The sequence below is a fragment of the Apiotrichum porosum genome (genome assembly GCF_003942205.1).
Source record: "Apiotrichum porosum strain DSM 27194 chromosome Unknown scaffold_1, whole genome shotgun sequence".
Taxonomy (NCBI): domain Eukaryota; kingdom Fungi; phylum Basidiomycota; class Tremellomycetes; order Trichosporonales; family Trichosporonaceae; genus Apiotrichum; species Apiotrichum porosum.
Window position 1 is genome coordinate 1,541,791 of NW_021167108.1, and position 20,115 is coordinate 1,561,905.

The window sequence follows — 20,115 nt, forward strand, 5'->3', positions numbered from 1 at the left end:
GCTCTCCAGATGAGCTGACTCAACCACTTGACCTCTTCACTGCCTGTCGCTAATCTGACTGATACATAAGAGACTACCTCAGAGCGCCGCAGCCCGTCGCCAAATGAAGACCCACAGGATACAGTGCACACCATGACGACCCCAACCATTGACACGGCCATCTGCCCGCACCTGCGAACAACACGCACCGTCCCTAGCCGGCAGCCGGCGGCGCACGACCCGCAAACGTCGTCGGCGCACTGTGCGCGCTGGGCCCCCGGCCAGCAGGTTGTGCTCATGACTCTCGGCGCGCAGCACGGCCGTCCGGGCCACCTCCCGTCCTCGGTGCTGGACACGCCGCTCGCCCTTGTCGCGCACGGCGGTCCGGGGACATATGACGTCGGGACATCGACAGACGCTGCCGGGCGCGAGGCGCGGACGGTGCTCGCGTACTGGCCGTCGCGCGCGGCGTTTGCCACCTGGCGCTCGGCGTCGGGCTTCGATACGTGGTGGAACGACGCGGCGCGCGAAGTCGAGCCGGGCGGGTATGGGTGGTTTCTCGAAGTGGTCGCGCCGACCGACGACCGGATGGAGGCGCTCCTCGGGTCTGCGGCGGGGCTGCGCGAGGGCGCGGCGCGGCTGGCACCGCATGCGAGTGGACCGGTCCGCGAGGCAGGGTACTGGGGCGCGTCGCGGGACCGCCTTGGGATCGCGCAGACGGACGCGGTGGCGGGCCTGGAGTGGTGTGGCGACACGGAGCGGGCCAAGGACGACCGAGACGACAACGCGTCTGGTGTGCGCGTCAAAGTGCGCACGCGGCGCAACCTCTGCTTCACCCGCTCGGGGCAGGACTGGACAGGTGCCGACGACGACGAGCGCGCGCTCTACCTGTCCACCTTGCACCTGGCCCTACAGCGCGCCATGGACAAGCTCCGCGACAGCCCCAAGATGGGCTGTTACTCGGCAAGGTTTGTGCGGCAGCTCGCGCCGCCGTCGCCCGGCAGCAACGAGTGGACGGAGCAAGACAAGACGTATGGCCTGGCGTACTTTGACGACTTGGCCAGTCTGGAGGCGTGGGCCGCCGCCGAGCCGACCCATCTAGAGCTCTTCCACGGCCTGAGCGACTATGCCACCCAGCTCAAGGGCAACAAGAAGCTCCAGTTGTGGCACGAAATCTTCATCCTCACGCCCGACCAACAGGAGTATGAGTATATCAACTGCCCTCCTGGCACAGGCATGCTCGCTTCGTTGTAGTTTTGTGTATCTATTGTACTGCATCCCATATAAGAACATGCGCGGCTGTCTATACTACGCCCTAAGCTGCCATCACAGCAGGCTGGGTACGGAACCAGCACTGATGGCACTGGGTCGTTGCGCCCGCACCGTGCCAGCGGGGGGAAACGTCGATACCGCAGGACGAGCAGCTGTGTACGGGCGCAGAGGTGCTTTCAATCTCCTCAAACCTGTCGAGACGCTGGGCTTTACGGAGGAGGGCAAAGCCGTCGGTGGCAGGGATGGTCTTGTACAGTGTCGAGTAGATCTGGAGCGCATTCTCGCCCTGGTCCGGGTCGACCTCGAACATGTCGTAGATGGCACGGCCCTCGAGGTCGTGGCCCTTGCACCAGCATCCAGGGGTCATGACACCGGCCTCATCCTTGAACTTTGCAATCGTGATTGTGTCGCGGTGCCAGCGGCCAGGCTTGGCGAGCTGGAACTCAAAGCCGAAGCGGTAGCCCGCAATGTATGCGCACGACGGGTGGACATACGTCGCACAGTCGTTGCACTGGATCTTGGCACCGTCCTGCTGGCCACAGAGCGTGCAAGTCTGTGAGATTAGAAGTTGAACAATGTGTGTATACGTCAACTTACCGCCTCCCATCGTGAGCTCGCGATAGTGCTGATACCCTCGACGGGCCTAAACGTCCCTCCGTTGGCGTACTGCACCTCTGGCATCCAGGCAGAGCACAGGATGTGGGCCCAGCGGCACCCCTCCGTAGGCTTGAGAGCCGAGAGCATGTCAAAGTCGGCAGGCAGCTTCTTGCTCTTGATCCTTGCCACGAGGGCCGAGTTGTCGCGCGGGCAGAGGACACAGCGGGGTTCGAGGTGGCTCTCCTCGGTGCCAATGTTGGCGCACAGCTCGCACTCCCAGTTGGGACCCATGGCCTCGGGAGGGATACCGTAGCAGCCAGAGTGGGCCGAGAAGGTGCACGTCTTGCAGCGCGCCATGGTCGACTTGGGCTCCATCTTGCGGCAGCACGAGCACGGCGGCAGCTTGGGTGCGCTCGAGGGAACCGGTGTTGACGCGCCAGACGCTGTGTCGCCCTTGACGCCGCGACGGCCCTTGGGCTCCTTCTTCTCTGGCCGCTTGGCATCCTCGGCCTTGACAAACGAGATGACACCGTACTTGCGGTAGTTGGACCCGCAGCTCTCGCACATGGCATTGCCTGCCACCGTGCGGGGGCACTTCCACCACACGTTGGACGTTCGCGTTGAGCACGCAGCACACTGCATGCGGTTGATCGTCGCAAACGACGCGTTGTAGAGCGAGCCCTCGTCGTCCGAGTTTTCAGACTCGGCGCGCGAGCGAATCTTGCCGAGGGAAGGTGGTCCAAGAGTCCTGTTGTTGTTGCGCGCGTGAGCAGCGTGCACCTTGCGGTGTTGGCGGATGAGGTCGTTTTCAGTCTTGAGCTTCTTGTTCTTCCACGTGTACGAGAACTTGAGCACCTCGGCGGCCCGCTTGCCGAGCAGCTTGCCCGTTGAGTGGGCATCGAGACCACCGTTCTTCTCCAGTGCCTGCTCAAAGATGCGCGTCTCCTCGTCCGTCCACTGGATGTCAGCTAAAGCACCATTACTCCAAGCTTACCTCGATCGGGTTGAAGTCGGACAGCTTGAGCGACTGGAGGTACTTGAGAGCCTTGTCGGGGCCCATGGCAGTGTATGACTCGACCGCCTTGTTCAGACGCCTGACATCGTAAGGCGGAACAGGCATCTGCAGCTGTGCGACGGCGTCCATGTAACGGCCGACTGCTGTGAGCTGAATTCCACATATGGCAACTCACGTTCGTCACTTGGTTCACAGACGAGGGTGATGGTTGACTCGTGCTTCTTCTCCCCGGGGTCAAAGCCTCGTTCCACTGCCGTCAGCTAAACTTGTCCAAGTCGCATTGAGCTCACAAATCAGCCTTGACGGGCCTACAGTTTCCAAGCTCTCCTGTCGCCGGCGCTCGGCCTCGACCTGCTGCTCCCACGACATGACGTTGGCCTGGAATTTGGGGCCAACACGCGTCACTGCGCGCGGGTAGATGAGGTCCTCGGGGTTGAGCGTGTCTTCGGCACGCGTGTACATTCTGCCGCCCGGTCAGCACATTCAGTCTGCAAAGTGCATGGTACCCACCCAAAGTAACGCCAGGGCCATCCACGGAACATGACGTCGGGCTTGTCATTGACGGCCGCCTTCTCCTTCTTGGCCGCCTTGCCGCGGGGCGGTGCTGAACCACCGTTCGATGTGAAGCGGTATTTCTCCGACTCGACATCCTTGCGGCGCTGGATGGTGCATGCGAGGCATCCCCACGAGTAGCCCTTGGCTGGCTTGGCTGCGAGTGGTGGATTGAGGCATTGCATGTGGTAGAACTTCTTGCAGAGCCTGTGGGTTATACAGTCAGCAAACGCGCGACACGCCCCCCCAGGAGATACACAGCAGAATTTGACTTACTCGCAGCGAACAGTGTCGGGGCTGGCTGCCCACTTCTCACAGATAACACAGCTACGATATGTATCAAGGAGATCGGCAACCATCTCCTTCTCCATAAGGAGATACTCGTAACGCTGGAGGAGAACTTCCTTGACGTCTGGTGGGACTGTTGCCATGTCAGCACAAAAGTTCCGCAGTTGGTCCGTTCCATTTCTGTCCAGCGTCGTGCAGGTACGCACTGTTGTTGACGGCAGCAGTACGCAGCACTTCATAGTCGCGCTTGATGTACGGATCGAAGAACTTGACAAAGTAAAAGTGGTCTGGTGTGTGCTTCCACTTGATGAGGTCTTCAATCTTGTCCTTGTGTCGCACATAGCAACGACCACGGACGACAGAGATTGGTTCAATGATGGTGTGGATGGCGGCGAGCAGCAGACGGAAGTCTGAGACGCTTCGTCCTGAGATCTGTAGTGATGCGTGAGCTGCAGGGTCACAGGATATGGTGGTGGAAGTATAGGAGGCATGTCACCACTAATGACGAGACTCACGTCGCTTGGACGGTAGTACAGAGACAGGCGGACATGGAGCTCGTTTGGTGGAATCTTGGACGAGCCCTTCTTGATCGCGCTGCTCGGAGGGAGAAAGTCCAGGATGCGTGCGATAATGTACGGAGTACCTGTGGACGAGGTGAGCCCAGTGGGGGCGACACTGTCAGCTACAGTGTCGACAATCGAACCGTCCGTGCTCACCATCACGTTCAGACCATGGCGACGAGACGTAGACGTAATCTGGTGAGGGTCAGCCCATCTGCGAGCTCGTATCAAGTGGGGTCAGCTCACCGTTGATGTGCACCGTCTCGCCGTTGGCTGCCTTGGCCGAGTTGAGTGTAAAGCCCTGCGTGGCCATGTCGGACGCGCGAGAAGGCATGGTGACGGGATTCTCTCAGCGGTTTGGTTCGCGAGGGTGTCGTCGTCGCGAGCTATCGCTGGTGCACTAGCTTGTGGATCGGGATGGTGCGGGGCAGCTACTGTACGCGTGCAATATATGCGCACGTGGAGCAGTGCTTTGGAGACGGATGGGTGACAACAAAGTACAGTGACAAAGTGTTGTGGCGTGGCGGGATGGACAATGGAGGAATAGCAAGTTGGGATGCACGATGAAGCAATCCAGTTGAAACGCGGTCAACGTCAGCTTCCGACCAGTGCTCCAGGCAAAGGCATCTTGTTTGCAAGGTACAACCTCGTGCATGGGGGTCCTATGCATCTACATGACACCACTGCTAGCCTTCGTATGTACATGTAGCTGCCCACAAGTGCATGGCCACAACGGCCACCATGGGCATGAGATTACATGGACGACCACTAAACCGTGGCGCAGCCGTCTCATTTCCGCCTTCGCCGTCGGAGATCCAAAGTGCCGTCGCGTCCCCGCTACACATGAGGTATGAGGCAACCCTATGGATCTATGGCCAACTCTCAAGCTTGGCAAGCTGCCCTCCTTGCGTATCGCCATCTTGGTTTGAGCATGACGTGCTGCTCTGTGGTGTATCTGCTCTTCACTGAGCAGAGCTCGAGGCACGGGGGTGGTGGATTCGACAACAAAGCTGGAATCCTGACCTCTGGCCCCTCTGCCCCTGACAACAAAGCACTGCCAGCGGCATAACCGCGTGTTGTGAACGGCATCGAACAAGGCACCCCTGGAGTTGGGACAATGAAGAAGCGGCAGGTCGGCAGTCATGTGGTGGAAGCGGTGGTGCAGGACCGTTGGGCCCGGACATGTTGTCAGCCCGTTTAGGCCGATCAGTACCACCTGGAGGACTCCAAATGTCATCGCGGCGGTTTGTTGTTGCGCCACATCAGCATTTACCTGGCACCAAATCGGAACGTTGGAGGGAACGCGAACCCTCAGAGATTCAACACTGTGCCAGCTAAGATGCCCAGTGGTCGTTTCTGTGCCGTGCTGGTGGGCTCTCTGGCCAACACTTTGGCTGTTCCGCACAGCGCACAGTCCTTCCCTCCCATCGCCTCCTTGCCTCCTGTCTGTCGTGCTGATCGCTGCGCTGGGAGAGCACCTGGCGACGCACACCTATTTTGCCGATCATTTCGACGCGCCTTTTTTCCTGCGCGCGCCTTGTCATCAATCACGTGAGTCATTACGTAACGCTCTTACATTAGGGCCCGTTCGCTCGGTGAATCCGACGAGAGTCGCCTAAATCCCAAAAACAGGTTCCGTTGTAAAGGATCCAAGCTGCCCCGGCCGAGCTCCGGTTGCTCAATGACCCGGCAGCAGCGCGCGCGCCAGGTGGTGGGAGTGGGTCTGTCCCTTGGACCCGCATTAACAACCTTTGCCTTCTGCCATCTCTTTGTTTCTCTAGACCACACCATCCTCCTCCCCACCGCCATGCTCTTCCGTTCCGCCGCCCGCACCTCCCGCATCGCCTCGTCGTCGCTCTCGACCCTCTCGCAGCGTCGTCTCGCTTCGTCGCTCGTCTTCCTCGAGCAAAAGGGCGGCAAGCTCAACGACGGCTCCCTCACTGCCGTCACTGCCGCCCAGCAGGTCGGCGGCGACGTGAGTGGCCTCGGATACCCTTCGCTACAGTCCATGCAGTACTGATACCCTAATCACAGGTCGCTGGTATCGTTATTGGCTCCAAGGCCGACGTTGACGGCGTCCTCGCGCAGGTTAAGAGGTGAGATCTGATCCATCGTGTGCCGGGGGGCCATTTTCTTGGCGCCGGCATGGGCGCGGCGAGTTCGCAGTGTCCAAGCACGCACGCATGCTTACACGCTCTTCTCCTTCCAGCATCAACGGTCTCTCGAAGATCTACGCTGCCGCCGACGAGGCGTACGCCAACGGTATTGCTGAGAGTGAGTTTGTGGTGGTCGGCTAACCCATCCTTATCCTCGTCTAATGGCACCGCTAACCGAACCACCCAGACGTCACTCCCCTCCTTGCCTCTGTCATCCCCAGCAAGTCGATCACCCACCTCTTCGGTGCTCACTCTGCCGCTGGCAAGAACATCTTCCCCCGCCTCGCCGGTGCCCTCGATGTCTCGATGGTAAGTCTGCGTCCTTTTTGCTTTTGCTCGCCAGAACCGGAATCTCGGTTTTCGGAGGTTGGCCCCGCGCGGCGCTGACGTGCTTAGATTTCGGACATTGTCGCCCTCGAGGGTGAGGACACCTTCACTCGTCCCATCTACGCCGGCAACGCCATCCTCAAGCTCAAGTCTTCCAAGGACGCCGTCAAGATTGTCACTGTCCGCACCACCGCCTTCAGCAAGGCCAGCACCGAGGGTGGCTCGGCTGCCGTCGAGGAGGTTGCCCCCGTCGCCTCCGACTCGAACACCAAGTTTGTGTCCGAGGAGATTGTCGTCTCGTCGCGCCCCGACCTTGGCTCGGCCTCCAAGGTCGTCTCTGGTGGCCGTGCTCTCAAGAGCAAGGAGAGCTTCGAGTCGGTTCTTGACCCCCTCGCCGACGCTCTCGGCGCTGCCGTCGGTGCGTCGCGTGCGGCCGTCGACGCCGGCTACGCCGACAACTCGCTCCAGGTCGGCCAGACCGGCAAGGTCGTCGCCCCCGAGCTTTACGTCGCTGTCGGTATCTCGGGCGCCATCCAGCACCTTGCTGGTATGAAGGAGTCCAAGCTCATCGTCGCCATCAACAAGGACGCCGACGCGCCCATCTTCCAGATCGCCGACGTCGGTCTTGTTGCTGACCTCTTTGACGCCGTGCCCGAGTTGGTCAAGGAGCTTGAGGCCCAGAAGTAGAGAAAAAGAGAGCAGTATGATCACTGTGTCACATAGGCGTGCAAATGCATGGAAGATATACATTTACCTCTGACAAGGGCTAATAATGTCTGGACGGTGGGGAGGGGCTAATCTACCACTTGACCTGCAGCTCGAACGCGGCCTCGCCAATCTCTGTGCAATACTCGTCAAAGGTGATGAACCTCCAGGTTGTCATGAGTGCGGGATAGTACAGTCCCCTGTTGACGACATCTTCCCGCTCATGTTTGTAGGCCCAGTACAGTAACGCGGTCATCTGGTTAACGATGTGCGTGGACGTCGGGACGCCCGGGTCGAAATTTGGGATCTGCTTGTCGCCATACAGCCACTTCAAGTCCCACGTCTCGTACCCCACAAACGTGCCCTTGACGGCCAGCTCGCGCCGCAAGGGTACCTGCGTGGCCAGCATGACGAGGAAAGGCATTTGTCGCGGGGCGAGTGTGGCGGCGCGAGCATAGGTGCGAGATGGACCGCGCGTGATCATCACCGTGACCTCGTCCATGACGTCGGGAATGTAAATGTTTGGGAAAAAGGGCTTGGCCCAAGGCGTGAGTGGGTTGTTGTCGTAGACAAAGTTGGTGACCGTGCTTTGGAGCCTCGTTGTGCCGATGTCCAGGTCACCCCATGACTTTTGCCACTTGACGTTGGTCGGCTGGGTGGCTGTGACGCCGTCCTCGCCCTCGCCCTCGGTCTCGAGTTCACAGAAACACACCAAGTGGGGCGCATCGAGGAACGGCGACTTGCGCGTGCGAAGAACGTCCGTCGACGAGAGACGCCCGTTCAGCTGGTACAGATCGGGAACAGCACAGCACGGCTCGTCGTCGTCGTCGTCCGAGCAGTATCCGTTGGAGCCTGTGAGGACGTGGTGTTCGATAGTGCGTGGCAGGACAAGGAATAAGTTGCCAAAGGCGTATGGAAGGTCGCCCTCGTGGTTAAGGGGGACGAGGTTATCCCCCTCGTCCTCCGCCCATTCCGCCTCCATGTCGCTGTCCACGGCTTTAACTTTCTGTAGCTCCATGGTAACCCAAGACGCATGGGTCCAGGGGATCCTGAGGCCGGCAGCGCGCGGTTGAAAGTAGATGTACTCGTCCGTGAGGGTCACATGCTCAAGGAGGAGGTTGGTCGCCAAGGTCTTGAAATGCTCAGACACGCCACGTAGCGAAAGGAGAGTGCGGGTGTCGGAGTAGCAAACAATGCGCTCGATGACATGGGGGAAGGCATCGTAGTCGAGCATGGCGGGTGTCTGTTAAGGTCGAGTGAGTGGAGAACGAGACGAAGCGGCGACGTGCATGGGATCAGTTCAGTCTAGACATGGCCAAAGTAAGCATGCGAGCACAGTGCGCAACACGCAGCACACACTGCGCCCAGACTCCCATCGACGTGGACAGAAGCACACCGTCTCGCAACCACACATTCCACTTCTCAAATCACTCCACTCATCCTGCTGTCAAGCAGTTCAAGACCGCCACACTGTCAATACGGTCAACCGAATCACTTGCCAGGGCGTTCGCAGACCAGCCAGGTAGATAGTAGGGCGCCGGGGTTGGAGTCAGTGACATCAGTTGAGGATGGCATGTCTCTTCCCCGCTGGCCCCGTTTACAAAGGACGAGATATCGATATCGCACCGGCATGTCGTGCACTGGCTCCGCAAATCACAATGTGGGCTCAAACCACGAACTGCCGCTGTGAGCTGCACGTGTGGCCTGGATCATTCGGTATCTCTGGCCTGTTTCTTCGGGGCTCATGACCCGAACGAATGTCGCCACGTTGAGACAACCCTTGCCACATCAGGCGCTGGTTGAGCACATGGGTATATTACCTGTAGGTTTCCGAGAGGTCCTGCAGCAGTAGTGCTTGGACGAACAGCCACAGTGAGAAGCCAGCTGTCGACGCGTAGAGTCAACAAAACGACGGAAGGATCCGCCTGAGCTCCCGGGATGCGTCCCCGACATCCATGGATTACACGTTTGCCGCGCACGTGTGGCAATGAGGCCGAAAGGCCATGAGGAGTGCATGTAGCAATGCCAAATCCACCCCGCGTTCTCGCCGTTACATCCGACCACATGGTGGGGTCAGGGGGCGGTGGTCTCTGGGGCTGACAGCACCCTCCGTACGCAGCGCCACAACGTCGTCGTCCTGGAATTTTGGCCATGTCGCGTAGATCACACCACCTGCGCAATGTTTTGCGCGTTTTTGGCCTCGGAGTGAGCGAGCGACGTACAGTAGTCGTGCTCGGGATCTCTCGTATCTGTGCATGTGTGTGTTGCACACGACACGAGTACACGAGACACAAGATGTGACGACAGAGATCTTGAATTAGAGTGACGATGATGGTGAGGATGGTGAAACCGTCTCGTGTGTGTCTCTCTCTCTGCCGTCGAGGTGCGGTCACTCCGGAACGGGGAGGCGAACCCGACAGATCGCGACAGTCGCCAGCACACTCCGACTCGACGGACCCCCGAAGCTGCGCAAGGCCGCGTCGGCAGGCAGGAGATAGACGGAGTATACCCGACGCAACGCAGGTCGATAAGGGCCGCTGGGTGGTGACGCCAGCCGCGGAGGCCCCGCTGCCACACCTGCTGTGCGTGGCTCACTCGGTCATTCCGGGCGAGCGGCGCCCCGAGGGGAGGAAGTGGACGGGGCAAGACAGTGGGTTGCGTATACGACAGCTTGGTGTGTGTGTAAGCGTACATACGTCGGGTGCCCGCCTGCGCCCGCGGGGTGTCACCTATACCAGAGGCCAGAGGCCAGAGGGTAGCTATGGCTGGCTGCCTTGACAGCGCGTCGGCAAGTGTCGGCAGCCACGCTGGGTTTCTCCTCAACACTCACCCTGGATGAGTCTACCCGTCGCCTATGTGGGCAATGTCTTTACTATACACCGTCACCCGCACGCATGTGTCCATTCACAGGCAACAGGCTGGCAAACACGAGGCAAAAAACTGCTGTGCATTGCATCTGGGAAACTGGCATGGGACGCCGATAAGGACGCTGGGTGTATGACTCGAGGGCGCGAAGGAGATAAAACAGCACCCGCTCCAGTGCTCTGATGATAAGATACGGAGGACACACACTGATCCACACAGCGAGTCGACTTTTTTGGAATGCCGAAGGGCACACCCGCACCGTCGTCGGTAGAGCAACGTTTGGTCTGACGCTCTGAAAATTTGTCACTGCATAGTGGGACCAGCACGGCGTGATGCACAGCAATGGTAGTGGCCAGCGGTGACAGTGCGAGCGAGGCCCCATCGCTCAGCCCGCTGGGGCCCTAGTGGACCAGTTTAGTTTGCCCATGGGGTCCACTCTCCGTGGCGTGCTACGTGGCCTTGTTGGTCCACTCGTGCAGCAATTTTGCAGATGGGGGTTGGTATGGGGGCAGCCCAGGCCTGGCTGGCCTGCCCAGACTCGTTGCGGGGGCTCTCTCCTTGCGGTGACTGCCGCTGCAAAATCGAAATCGTCACGCCGAAACGAGCGAGCCAGTGTGGGCATCTGCATGATCCGACTCGTCATTCGTGTTAGTTGGGGAGTTTTCCGGGGGTTTCCCGTCTTGGGGCGAGAGCCTGGCATACGCTGGCGGGACACCGAGACGCAGCATGTGCTCTTGGCTGGCGTTACCGGGCGAGCAAGCCGAACGCTGGCCGGAAATTCGAACAAAGTGGACGGTGTTTTCGAATCATGTATTTCCACCACCAATTCCACCCTGTCTTCCTGAGCCTTTATCTGACCTTTTTGCAGGTAACATTGGGTAAACATTTGGCGAGCTGCCCCAGTACCCGAGGCATTGGGGGGCAAGCATTGCAATAGGGATCGTCGACCCAGCCACCGGTGTTGGACCCGCAAGGGCTGGGCCTGTGAGCTTGGCGAAGCTACTGCTGCAGCACAGTGCCGCGTCTCTGCTACAGAATCAGTGCGAGAGAGTTGCATGTGACCAAAGAACCTCCAGCATGGCTTGCATCGGGTTGGGAACAATGAGCAGTTTGAGTGGCATTAGAGGAGAGTAAGAGTATGCGGGCATCTGGCCGGGCCGCTCACGTCAAGCCTCCTACATCACACCACTGGACACTGGCCACTGCACACCCCGCTTGAACGGTCTGCCTGGCTTTGTTTGTTGGCCGCGGAAGGGTTCGGTTAGCCCACCTCTTTCCATTTTCTGCCACCACACAGACTTGGCGTGCGAGTCGTGACCGCCGCGCTCGCTGTCTGCACTGACGTCGACCCCGGCCGCGAACCCCAGAGAGCAGCACACGCTCTTGCTGCTGAAAAAGACCTGGCACGCACCGGATCAGGGCCGACCCACGCACGCTACCTGAGGGCTCGCAGCCGTGCTCTGTCGTTGTGCGCGCCCGGATCATGCGGGCTGCGCGTGGTCGTTTTCGAATGGCTAGGGTGACGCAAAAGAGAATTGCCCACACGTTTTTGGCGGGAGTTTTACCCCACACACGCCGCCAGCCCAGCCAGCCCGTACCTGCGCGGACGCCGTCAGATCAGCGCTTACTGTCCCAGCCAGCATCATCGACCAGCCCACCCAGTTGTTATATTATCACGCGCACCTCTCCCCGTCATCTTCTCCTCACAAACCCCCCATCACCCCACAACTACTCCCTACTGCTTCCCCGCAGCAGGCAGACTCGGTCTCTCGCTTTACGCGTGCTTCCTGGGTAAGTGAGATCCACAGATCCCAAACACCCATCCACTGCCTTCCCCGCACCACCACCACACATTCCACACACAGCGTACACCGCTCTGCCTTCCAGCACACACGCACACACAAGGAGGAGAGGGAGGCAGTCGTGTAGAGCACTTCTTGCCCCCCACCCTCTCGTCGCTGCTTGTGTCTGATAGCAGGGCGTGGTCGCTGTGACGCTCTGTGCTATATCGGAGACAGCTCCAACAGTGGCACACACACAGCCCCCGCGCCCTTCGTTTGAATCGCGCGGCTATAATCGCTTCCCGCAACAGCCATCCCCCCCATTGTTACTCTTATAGCACAGACGCTGACCGTGCACCAGAGCAACCCTCCATCCCCCACATTCCCATCCCACCTATAATCCTTCCATCCTCCCCGCTTCTTGACTTTTGAGGTGAGTAACTGGCGGTGCGAAGCACCCAGAAAGCCGGCCGGAGCAAGGCGCTGGTCTCCGTGATGGCCGCGATGGCATGCAGACGGTCACGAGATCATCGCGTCACTTTGAGCCGCCCCACCATGTCCGCCCCATACGGGGTTGGCTCGCCCACCACCTCGCCCACCACCTGCTTCCCAGCGGTCCACTACATAAAACTGACGCCCCCAGTCTCGTCGCCCTTCTCCCTTTCGCCTAGTTTCCTTACCCCCCCATCCTCCCCCTATCATCATGGCCACCCCTACTGCCACCCCGGGTCCTGTAAGTGCCAGCGTCCCGCCTCCCCGCACCACTCTCGCTAACGTTGTTGTTTAGAACGACACCACCCACATCCCCATCCCGGAGAACCTCACGGCCGGCAAGACTCAAGAGCGTCGCCTCAAGGACCAGATGTGAGTATAATTGTTTTCCCATGGTCAATGGCGCGAAGAGTTTGGGTCGGGTATTTGAAACTGACGTCATAAGTGGCTATGTCGCCTCTCCCTTCCCCCTCAAGGCCTCCCAGCAGGCTCAGGTCACCCAAATCTTGACTCAGTCCGGCTTCATGCCCCAGGAGCTCGTGTCTGGCGAGGTCGACTGGTTCTACAACGGCCTCGGCATTGACAACGCGTACTTGTAAGTAAAATGGTGGCAGCGGGGATATAGCGTCTATCAAAAGCTGACGGGACAGCATTTCCGAGACCCCTGCCGTCATTGCCGACCACGTCCTTGCCCTCTACTCGGCCAAGCTCCTTGCCTACACCAAGCACGACCCCGAGAAGCTCGTGATTGACCTCGAGAAGGTCACCACCGAGGACGAGGTCAAGCAGGGTGGCAAGGAGGGTGCCGTCTTCATCCACTCGTCTGCTGCCGGCATCACCGCCAAGGACGGCCCGGGTTCGACCGTGGAGCGCCGCATCGACGCCGGCTTCCTCGACAAGTCGACCCCTGAGAAGGCTTACCGCCTCGAGACCTACCGCTCGGCTGGTTCCATCTCGTCGACCATCTCGCAGCAGCTCCGCTGCTACTTTGTCTCGCCCTGCACTTTCCCCAAGACTGCTGCTGTCCGCGATGCCAACGGCCAGATTGACATTCGCTCGGTCTCGGACGAGGCGTTCCTCGAGAAGGCCACCCCCAACACCCTCGAGATTTACCAGTCGGTCCTCAACGAGGTTGAGCGTCGCCACGGTATCGTCATTGAGCAGTACCAGATCGAGGACTCGCGCGAGCACCGTGTCGTCATTGGTTACAAGATGGGCTCGACCCACTCGTACTTTGCCGCCCTCTCGGACCTCTACCACTTCTACGGCCTCTACTCGCCCCGCAAGTACGTCGAGCAGTTCTCGAACGGCATCACCATTGTCTCGCTCTACCTCAACCCCGTCCCCAACTCGAAGGCTCCCCCCATCGAGCACTCGATCCACCAGGTCGTCCGCGAGGCTTCGCTCCTCTACTGCATTCCCGACAACCCGTTCTTCACCGTTGCCTCGGGTGAGACCCCTCACGCCGTCCAGGAGGCCACCTACGCCTACGTCGGATGGATCTTCACCCAGCACTTCTGCAACCGTCTGGGTAACGCCTACATGTCGCTCAAGAACATTCTTGACGAGAACGACCCCAACCAGGCCGAGGTTCTCAACAAGATCAAGCAGCGTTTCCGTGAGGAGACCTTCACCCGCGAGAACATTCGCGAGGTGATCCAGGCCCACCCCGAGCTTATCCGCATGCTCTACATCAACTTTGCCATGGTCCACTACCCCGTGGCCGACGAGGCTTCGCAGCTCACCCCTACGCTCTCGTTCCAGCGCATCAAGACTGAGGAGCCCCTCTCGGACGCCGACCTCTTTGCCAAGATCCGCAAGACCGCCTCCAACCCCCACGCTGCCCAGATCCTCGAGGCCTTCCTTGTCTTCAACAAGCACGTCCTCAAGTGTAACTTCTACCAGCCCACCAAGGTTGCCCTCTCGTTCCGCCTCAACCCGGGCTTCCTCCCCGAGATCGAGTACCCCAAGCAGCCCTTCGGCATGTTCTTCGTTGTCGGCTCCGACTTCCGTGGCTTCCACGTCCGCTTCCGCGACGTTGCCCGTGGTGGTATCCGTCTCGTCCGCTCGCGCGGAAAGGAGAACTACAACTCGAACATCCGTACCCTCTTTGACGAGAACTACAACCTCGCTGCCACCCAGACCCTCAAGAACAAGGACATTCCCGAGGGCGGTTCCAAGGGTACCATCCTCCCCTCGCTCGGCGCCAACCCCCGCAACTGCTTTGAGAAGTACGTCGACGCTGTCATCGACCTCCTCATCCCTGGCCAGTCGCCTGGCATCAAGGGCCCCATTGTCGATGTTTCGGGCCGCACCACCCCCGAGATCCTCTTCTTCGGTCCCGACGAGGGAACTGCCGAGATGATGGACTGGGCCGCGCTCCACGCTCGCGCTCGCGGTGCTCCTTGGTGGAAGTCGTTCACTACCGGCAAGTCGGCAGAGCACCTCGGCGGTATCCCCCACGATGTCTACGGCATGACTTCGCTCTCGGTCCGCCAGTACATCCTCGGTGTCTACAAGGCCCACGGCCTCAAGGAGAAGGACGTCACCAAGATGCAGACCGGTGGTCCCGACGGTGACCTCGGCTCCAACGAGATCCTCCTGTCCAACGACAAGACTGTCGCCATCATTGACGGCTCGGGTGTCCTCTACGACCCCCAGGGTCTCAACCGCCCCGAGCTCATCCGTCTTGCCAAGGGCCGCAAGATGATCGGTGACTTCGACTCGGCCAAGCTTGGCCCCGAGGGCTACAAGGTTCTCGTCTCGGACCAGGACTACAAGCTCCCCACTGGCGAGATTGTTCCCGACGGTACCGAGTTCCGCAACTCGTTCCACCTCCGCGTCAAGTGCGACCTCTTCGTCCCCTGCGGTGGTCGTCCCGAGTCGGTCAACATTTCCAACGTCTCGCAGCTCGTCGACTCGGAGGGCAAGCCCAACTTCAAGTACGTTGTTGAGGGTGCCAACCTCTTCTTCTCGCAGCAGGCTCGCTTCTGGCTTGAGAAGAAGGGCGTGGTGCTTTACAAGGACTCGTCGACCAACAAGGGTGGTGTCACCTCGTCGTCGCTCGAGGTCCTCGCCGGTCTCTCCCTCACCGACCCCGAGTACGTCGACAAGATGATCTTCAAGGACGGCAAGAAGTCGGCCTTCTACGAGGCCTACGTCCGCGAGATCCAGCAGAAGATTTGCGAGAACGCCGCCGCCGAGTACAACTGCATCAACAAGCAGTGGCACGCCCAGAAGGGCACCATGGCCCGCACGACCATCTCGGACCGTCTCTCGACCACCCTCAACAAGCTCCAGGACGACCTCGAGTTCTCCGAGCTTTACGACGATGAGAAGAGCCGCCGCAGTGTCCTCGCCAAGGCCTGGCCCCAGACCCTCATCGACACTGTCGGCCTCGACGAGCTCCTCCGCCGCCTCCCCGAGCACTACCTGCGAGCCACCTGGAGCGCGTGGATCTCTTCGCACTACATCTACCACTCGGGCATGGACGCCGGCAATGTGGATTTCTACCTGTTTATGAAGCACATTCAGTAGGCGTTGTTGTATAAACTGTAATTGCACACGAATGCATGAAGAAGAGGACTTTGCTGTGAACAAAACAAAAGACGTTGGGGTGCATGTAGCAACAGATCAGGCAGTCTCCATCAAAGCAGTCGTTGACCTGCTGAAGAAGTGGATGTCGCGACCCACATGGACTGCACACACCCCAGTCACCCACTCGGATCTCAACAGTGCTGAGCGCTTACCTCTTGTTTTCCAAACCCATGCCATCATGCTCGTACGTACGTGTCTACAGTTTGCTACATGCATACCGCACTGCCATACTGCCTACAGCCTGCTGCCTGCTCCCACTCACTCTCGCTGTGTCTCTCTCACTGCCATCTACACCCGTCGTCAGCCGTCCACCGGACCGCGCCTCGCCTCGCCTTGTCTGTCGCCTCGGCCAAAAGCGCACAGCCTATCTACAACTATTTATATTACCACCAGCCACCACCCGCCTAGTGGACGTGGGCCAGCCTGCCGTTGTCCATGGGCAGCTCGGCCGAGTTGCGCAGGTCGTCGGCCTCCTCGCGCGTGTGCGTGACCTGCGGGTCGGCGTTGGCGAGCTCGGGGTCGCGGTGCGCAATGGCCGGCTCGACCAGGGCCTCGAGGTGGGGCCAGATCTCGTCCGAGCTCGAGCCCGAGAGCGAGTTCAGAGTCTCGGGGCACGTGTGCGCAAAGTACTGTGGTAGCAGCGTCAACAGTGCCACGGGTTAACAACATGGCGCAAGCACTCACCTCGAGGAGTGGTGCGGTCGACTTGTAGTACGACTGGAGACGTTTGGAGAAGACCTCGGGAGTGTCGTCTGGGCGCTTGCTGAGGTCCTCACCGGTCACGTCGTCCTTGCCGGGCACCTTTGGCGGGTTGAAGTCGTCATTGTAGACACGACCCGACGGGAGGTGCACCCAACGTGCTGTTCGGTTGTGAGCTACAAGCGAACCCAAACGCGAGGCACGGCTGGCGGGACCAGAAACGGTCGCACTACAGCCGGCCACTACGCTACTCACATGTGATGCGCTGCATGATGATCGCGTCGGGCACGTTGAGGTTGACGATCATGTTGAGGGGAATGCCCTCGGCGGTGAGGACGTCGTTCAGCATCTTTCCCTGCTCGAGGGTGCGCGGGAATCCATCGAGGATCCAGCTCTGGACAATGATTAGCACGAAGCCGATAAAGGAAGTGTGTGTGTTGCTTCTCGTTCTCATTGCCACTTTCACACACCAGCGCACAGACTCACCTTGCCCTTGTGACGGTCCAGCTCGGTCTTGACCAGCTCAAGCATAAGCTCGTCCGAGACGAGACCTGTGAGGCTTGGTCAGGAAACGGAACGCCAGACAACCGGTCACCCGGGACTACTCCGGTCCGAAGTGGTTGACTCACCGCCGGCCGCGACGACTTTCTCCGCCTTGCGTCCAACGTCGCTCTTGCTGCGAATCTCGTGTCGCAAAACGTCGCCGGTGGACACGAATGCAATGTCGTGCGACTTGATTAGCCTGCAATGTCAGTCCTCCATGAGTCGACGATGTTGACGCAGGCCGTACCTCGAGCTCAGTGTTCCCTGCGAGTCAGCACGACCGACCGTTCGATCCCCTGACCTTCCCCCACAACAACCGACGTCGCCGTGGGTGACTTGGGTTGAGCTGCGAGACAACGCACCTTTCCACTAGCAGGCTTTCCAAACATGAGCATGCGAAGACCATTGTGGAACTGAGGGTCCGTCTTCTTGCCGTTGGCTGCGTTGTTGGCTGCGTTCGTACGAGCCGTCTCCAGGACGCGCTCCAGCTGAGCCTGTTCGCGCTCGAGAGTTGCGGCAGCTTCGCGGGTAGCTGTCGAGGTGGTGTAGGAGCGAGCTGCAAGGCGAGTAGCGGGGAGAGAAGCTGCTGCCCTAAAGGCTGCGGTGGTGTGTGCACGGCGGGCGGTGCTAAGGGCGGCTCGCAGCGACATGGTTTTGGTCTAGGTTGGTATTATGGAAAGGAAGAGACCAAACGTCCGCGTCTGTTACTTTGGGGTGGAAGGGGTCTCCGCATCATGAACGCTCGCGGTTGCCGCCGCTCCCGCAGATATGCTTCCGCTCGTCAACAATGTTTACGTAATTTATTATTGGCCGATTGTTTCGCCCTGCGACACTTGCGTTCACCATCTCGAGCTCACCAGGCGCGATATTGATCGGCCTCGAGTGACCACTTGGGACCTCATCGTTGCCCGCACATCCACCAAACATGAGCGCCGCCACCGACCAATACGTCGACGGGTTCCTGCGCTACGATGCGTTTCCCCAGAATGCGTTTGCCCAGCGCGACCTTGCCGTGAGTTTCCCAACGCCAGTGGTGCTCAACTGATCTCCTAGGTTCCTCGCTTCTCTCGAGCCATCGAGGTCCGTGGTGGCAACACCAAGCCCGTAAAGTCGATCGCATGGAGCTGTGACGGAAAGCGGGTGGCCACGGGCACCGAGGCCGCGGGTCTGCGCGTGTGGGAGGCGCAGCACATTGGCACGCACGGCATCAAGGTCGACTCGAGCTCCAGTCACAGCCTGCCGAGCAGCTCCAAAACGCCCTCACCACATGGGCACAACATCGCGGCGCTGGCATGGAGCCCTGTGGACCCCAAGATTCTCGTATCGGGATGCAAGGCCGCAGGGAACAACATGCCGGGCTCCATCGCCGTCTGGGATGTGACAAAGGGATCCGCGCCGCTCGCAACGTTCAAGATCCCTGGCGACGTCCTGCACCTTGCGTTCCACCCAGGAGGACGTCATTTTGCCACGGTGTGCCCGCGGCAAACACGTGATGAGGTCCTGTTCTTCTGGCTCGTCGGAAACGACGAAGACGAGCACTGGGAGCAGCGTACGGACATCATGATGGGCGGTGCCGGCATTGACATCGGAGTCGAAGAGGTGAGCTCCACCCCCGCCCTCAGACTCTCTGGTCTGTATACTGACGCTCAGATCAACTCGCTTCGCTTCTGGCTGGCAGGTGACGCTGTCATGTCGGTCTCCAACGACGGATCCCTCACTTCCTGGTGGTACCCGACCGATGAGCGGCCACCGCTCGCGCGCCCTGACGACGAACCAAGTGCCGACGAGCGGCCAGCGAAGAAGAGTCGTACCTCATCGCCAGAACCCGAGGCGGAGGGAGAGGCAGAGCGTGAACCTGTGGATGGCGAGGGAAGGGAAGTGGTTGAGGGCGAGGAAGGTGACAACACTGAGCCTGCCGAGGGTGCTGAGGGTCAAGAGGCGGAAGGCGAGGGTGCCGACAATGACATCCCAGAAGTCAAGATCGACGCGCCAGCAGACGGGGACATTGAGATGGCCGAACCTTCGTCTGGAGACTCTGCTGTACCCTCTGCCGCGCCTTCCCCCCGCCCGGCCGTCGACAGCGCTGCTCCATCTGCACCTGCCACGGCCCCACCTTCCCGACAGCCGACTCCTCCTCCACAGACTCCCTCGCTCGAGGACACCGCGGCTGCCAACGCTGCCAAAGAGGCTGCTATGCGGGCCGCCGCCGCTGCCGAGTTCGAGCGCAGGAAACACCGTCAACTGGCAAGGTGTTTCCGCCAGGTGCCCCATGTCGCCAGCTTACTGGCCCTGGCTATCGACCCTCTGGGAAGGTGCGTTGACATTTACATACCATGGTACTAACCCTCATCAGGTACCTCGCCATTGGCGGCCAGGACGGACGCCTCTCCATTCTCTCGACGCGTGACTGGATTGTCGTGCGCAACTTTGACGCTCCCACCACCGCCATCCGCCACGCTGCATTCTCTCCCGACGGCGAGCTCGTTGCCGTTGGCGACGACACGTGCGTCTTCATCTTTGCCGTTCAGGCGCGCACCCAGCTTGCCAAGATTTCCGTTACCAACAGTGTAAACTCGCTTGCGTGGTGCCCCGTGCGGAATGCCCTCACATACTCGACCAGCTCCAAGACTGGTATCGTGTGGTATGTTGTCAACCAGGAGTAAAATTGATAGTAGACTTGTAGAACT

The 20,115-nt window shown here is 59.9% G+C and overlaps 7 protein-coding genes across 7 annotated transcripts; 4 read left to right on the forward strand and 3 right to left on the reverse strand.

Annotated features, from left to right (window-relative positions):
• Positions 1 to 132: 132 nt before the first annotated feature.
• On the forward strand, positions 133 to 1,233 carry EHS24_000551 (uncharacterized protein; the record flags this gene model as incomplete). Its single annotated transcript, XM_028616378.1, has 1 exon — positions 133 to 1,233. The coding sequence occupies one exon, from the start codon at positions 133 to 135 to the stop codon at positions 1,231 to 1,233; it is 1,101 nt and encodes a 366-aa protein (XP_028480235.1).
• A 61-nt stretch (positions 1,234 to 1,294) lies between these two features.
• Positions 1,295 to 4,597, reverse strand: SNT2 (putative PHD type zinc finger protein with BAH domain-containing protein; the record flags this gene model as incomplete). Its single annotated transcript, XM_028616379.1, has 11 exons — positions 1,295 to 1,804; positions 1,849 to 2,805; positions 2,843 to 3,013; positions 3,061 to 3,123; positions 3,176 to 3,326; positions 3,374 to 3,622; positions 3,692 to 3,836; positions 3,910 to 4,135; positions 4,219 to 4,346; positions 4,420 to 4,458; positions 4,510 to 4,597. 11 exons carry the CDS (start codon positions 4,595 to 4,597, stop codon positions 1,295 to 1,297), a joined length of 2,727 nt encoding a protein of 908 aa, XP_028480236.1.
• A 1,473-nt stretch (positions 4,598 to 6,070) lies between these two features.
• ETF1 (Electron transfer flavoprotein alpha-subunit) lies at positions 6,071 to 7,433 on the forward strand (the record flags this gene model as incomplete). The annotated part of the gene is made up of 5 exons (XM_028616380.1): positions 6,071 to 6,238; positions 6,298 to 6,359; positions 6,473 to 6,537; positions 6,607 to 6,728; positions 6,816 to 7,433. 5 exons carry the CDS (start codon positions 6,071 to 6,073, stop codon positions 7,431 to 7,433), a joined length of 1,035 nt encoding a protein of 344 aa, XP_028480237.1.
• A 112-nt stretch (positions 7,434 to 7,545) lies between these two features.
• EHS24_000554 (uncharacterized protein) lies at positions 7,546 to 8,685 on the reverse strand (the record flags this gene model as incomplete). The annotated part of the gene is made up of 1 exon (XM_028616381.1): positions 7,546 to 8,685. One exon carries the CDS (start codon positions 8,683 to 8,685, stop codon positions 7,546 to 7,548), a length of 1,140 nt encoding a protein of 379 aa, XP_028480238.1.
• A 4,115-nt stretch (positions 8,686 to 12,800) lies between these two features.
• Positions 12,801 to 16,126, forward strand: GDH2 (NAD-dependent glutamate dehydrogenase; the record flags this gene model as incomplete). The annotated part of the gene is made up of 4 exons (XM_028616382.1): positions 12,801 to 12,830; positions 12,885 to 12,961; positions 13,035 to 13,184; positions 13,240 to 16,126. 4 exons carry the CDS (start codon positions 12,801 to 12,803, stop codon positions 16,124 to 16,126), a joined length of 3,144 nt encoding a protein of 1,047 aa, XP_028480239.1.
• A 464-nt stretch (positions 16,127 to 16,590) lies between these two features.
• EHS24_000556 (uncharacterized protein) lies at positions 16,591 to 18,078 on the reverse strand (the record flags this gene model as incomplete). Its single annotated transcript, XM_028616383.1, has 7 exons — positions 16,591 to 16,815; positions 16,871 to 17,046; positions 17,141 to 17,279; positions 17,372 to 17,436; positions 17,515 to 17,627; positions 17,676 to 17,692; positions 17,791 to 18,078. The coding sequence occupies 7 exons, from the start codon at positions 18,076 to 18,078 to the stop codon at positions 16,591 to 16,593; spliced, it is 1,023 nt and encodes a 340-aa protein (XP_028480240.1).
• Positions 18,079 to 18,353: 275 nt separating this feature from the next.
• Positions 18,354 to 20,091, forward strand: EHS24_000557 (uncharacterized protein; the record flags this gene model as incomplete). Its single annotated transcript, XM_028616384.1, has 4 exons — positions 18,354 to 18,440; positions 18,482 to 19,027; positions 19,079 to 19,740; positions 19,782 to 20,091. 4 exons carry the CDS (start codon positions 18,354 to 18,356, stop codon positions 20,089 to 20,091), a joined length of 1,605 nt encoding a protein of 534 aa, XP_028480241.1.
• Positions 20,092 to 20,115: the final 24 nt, after the last annotated feature.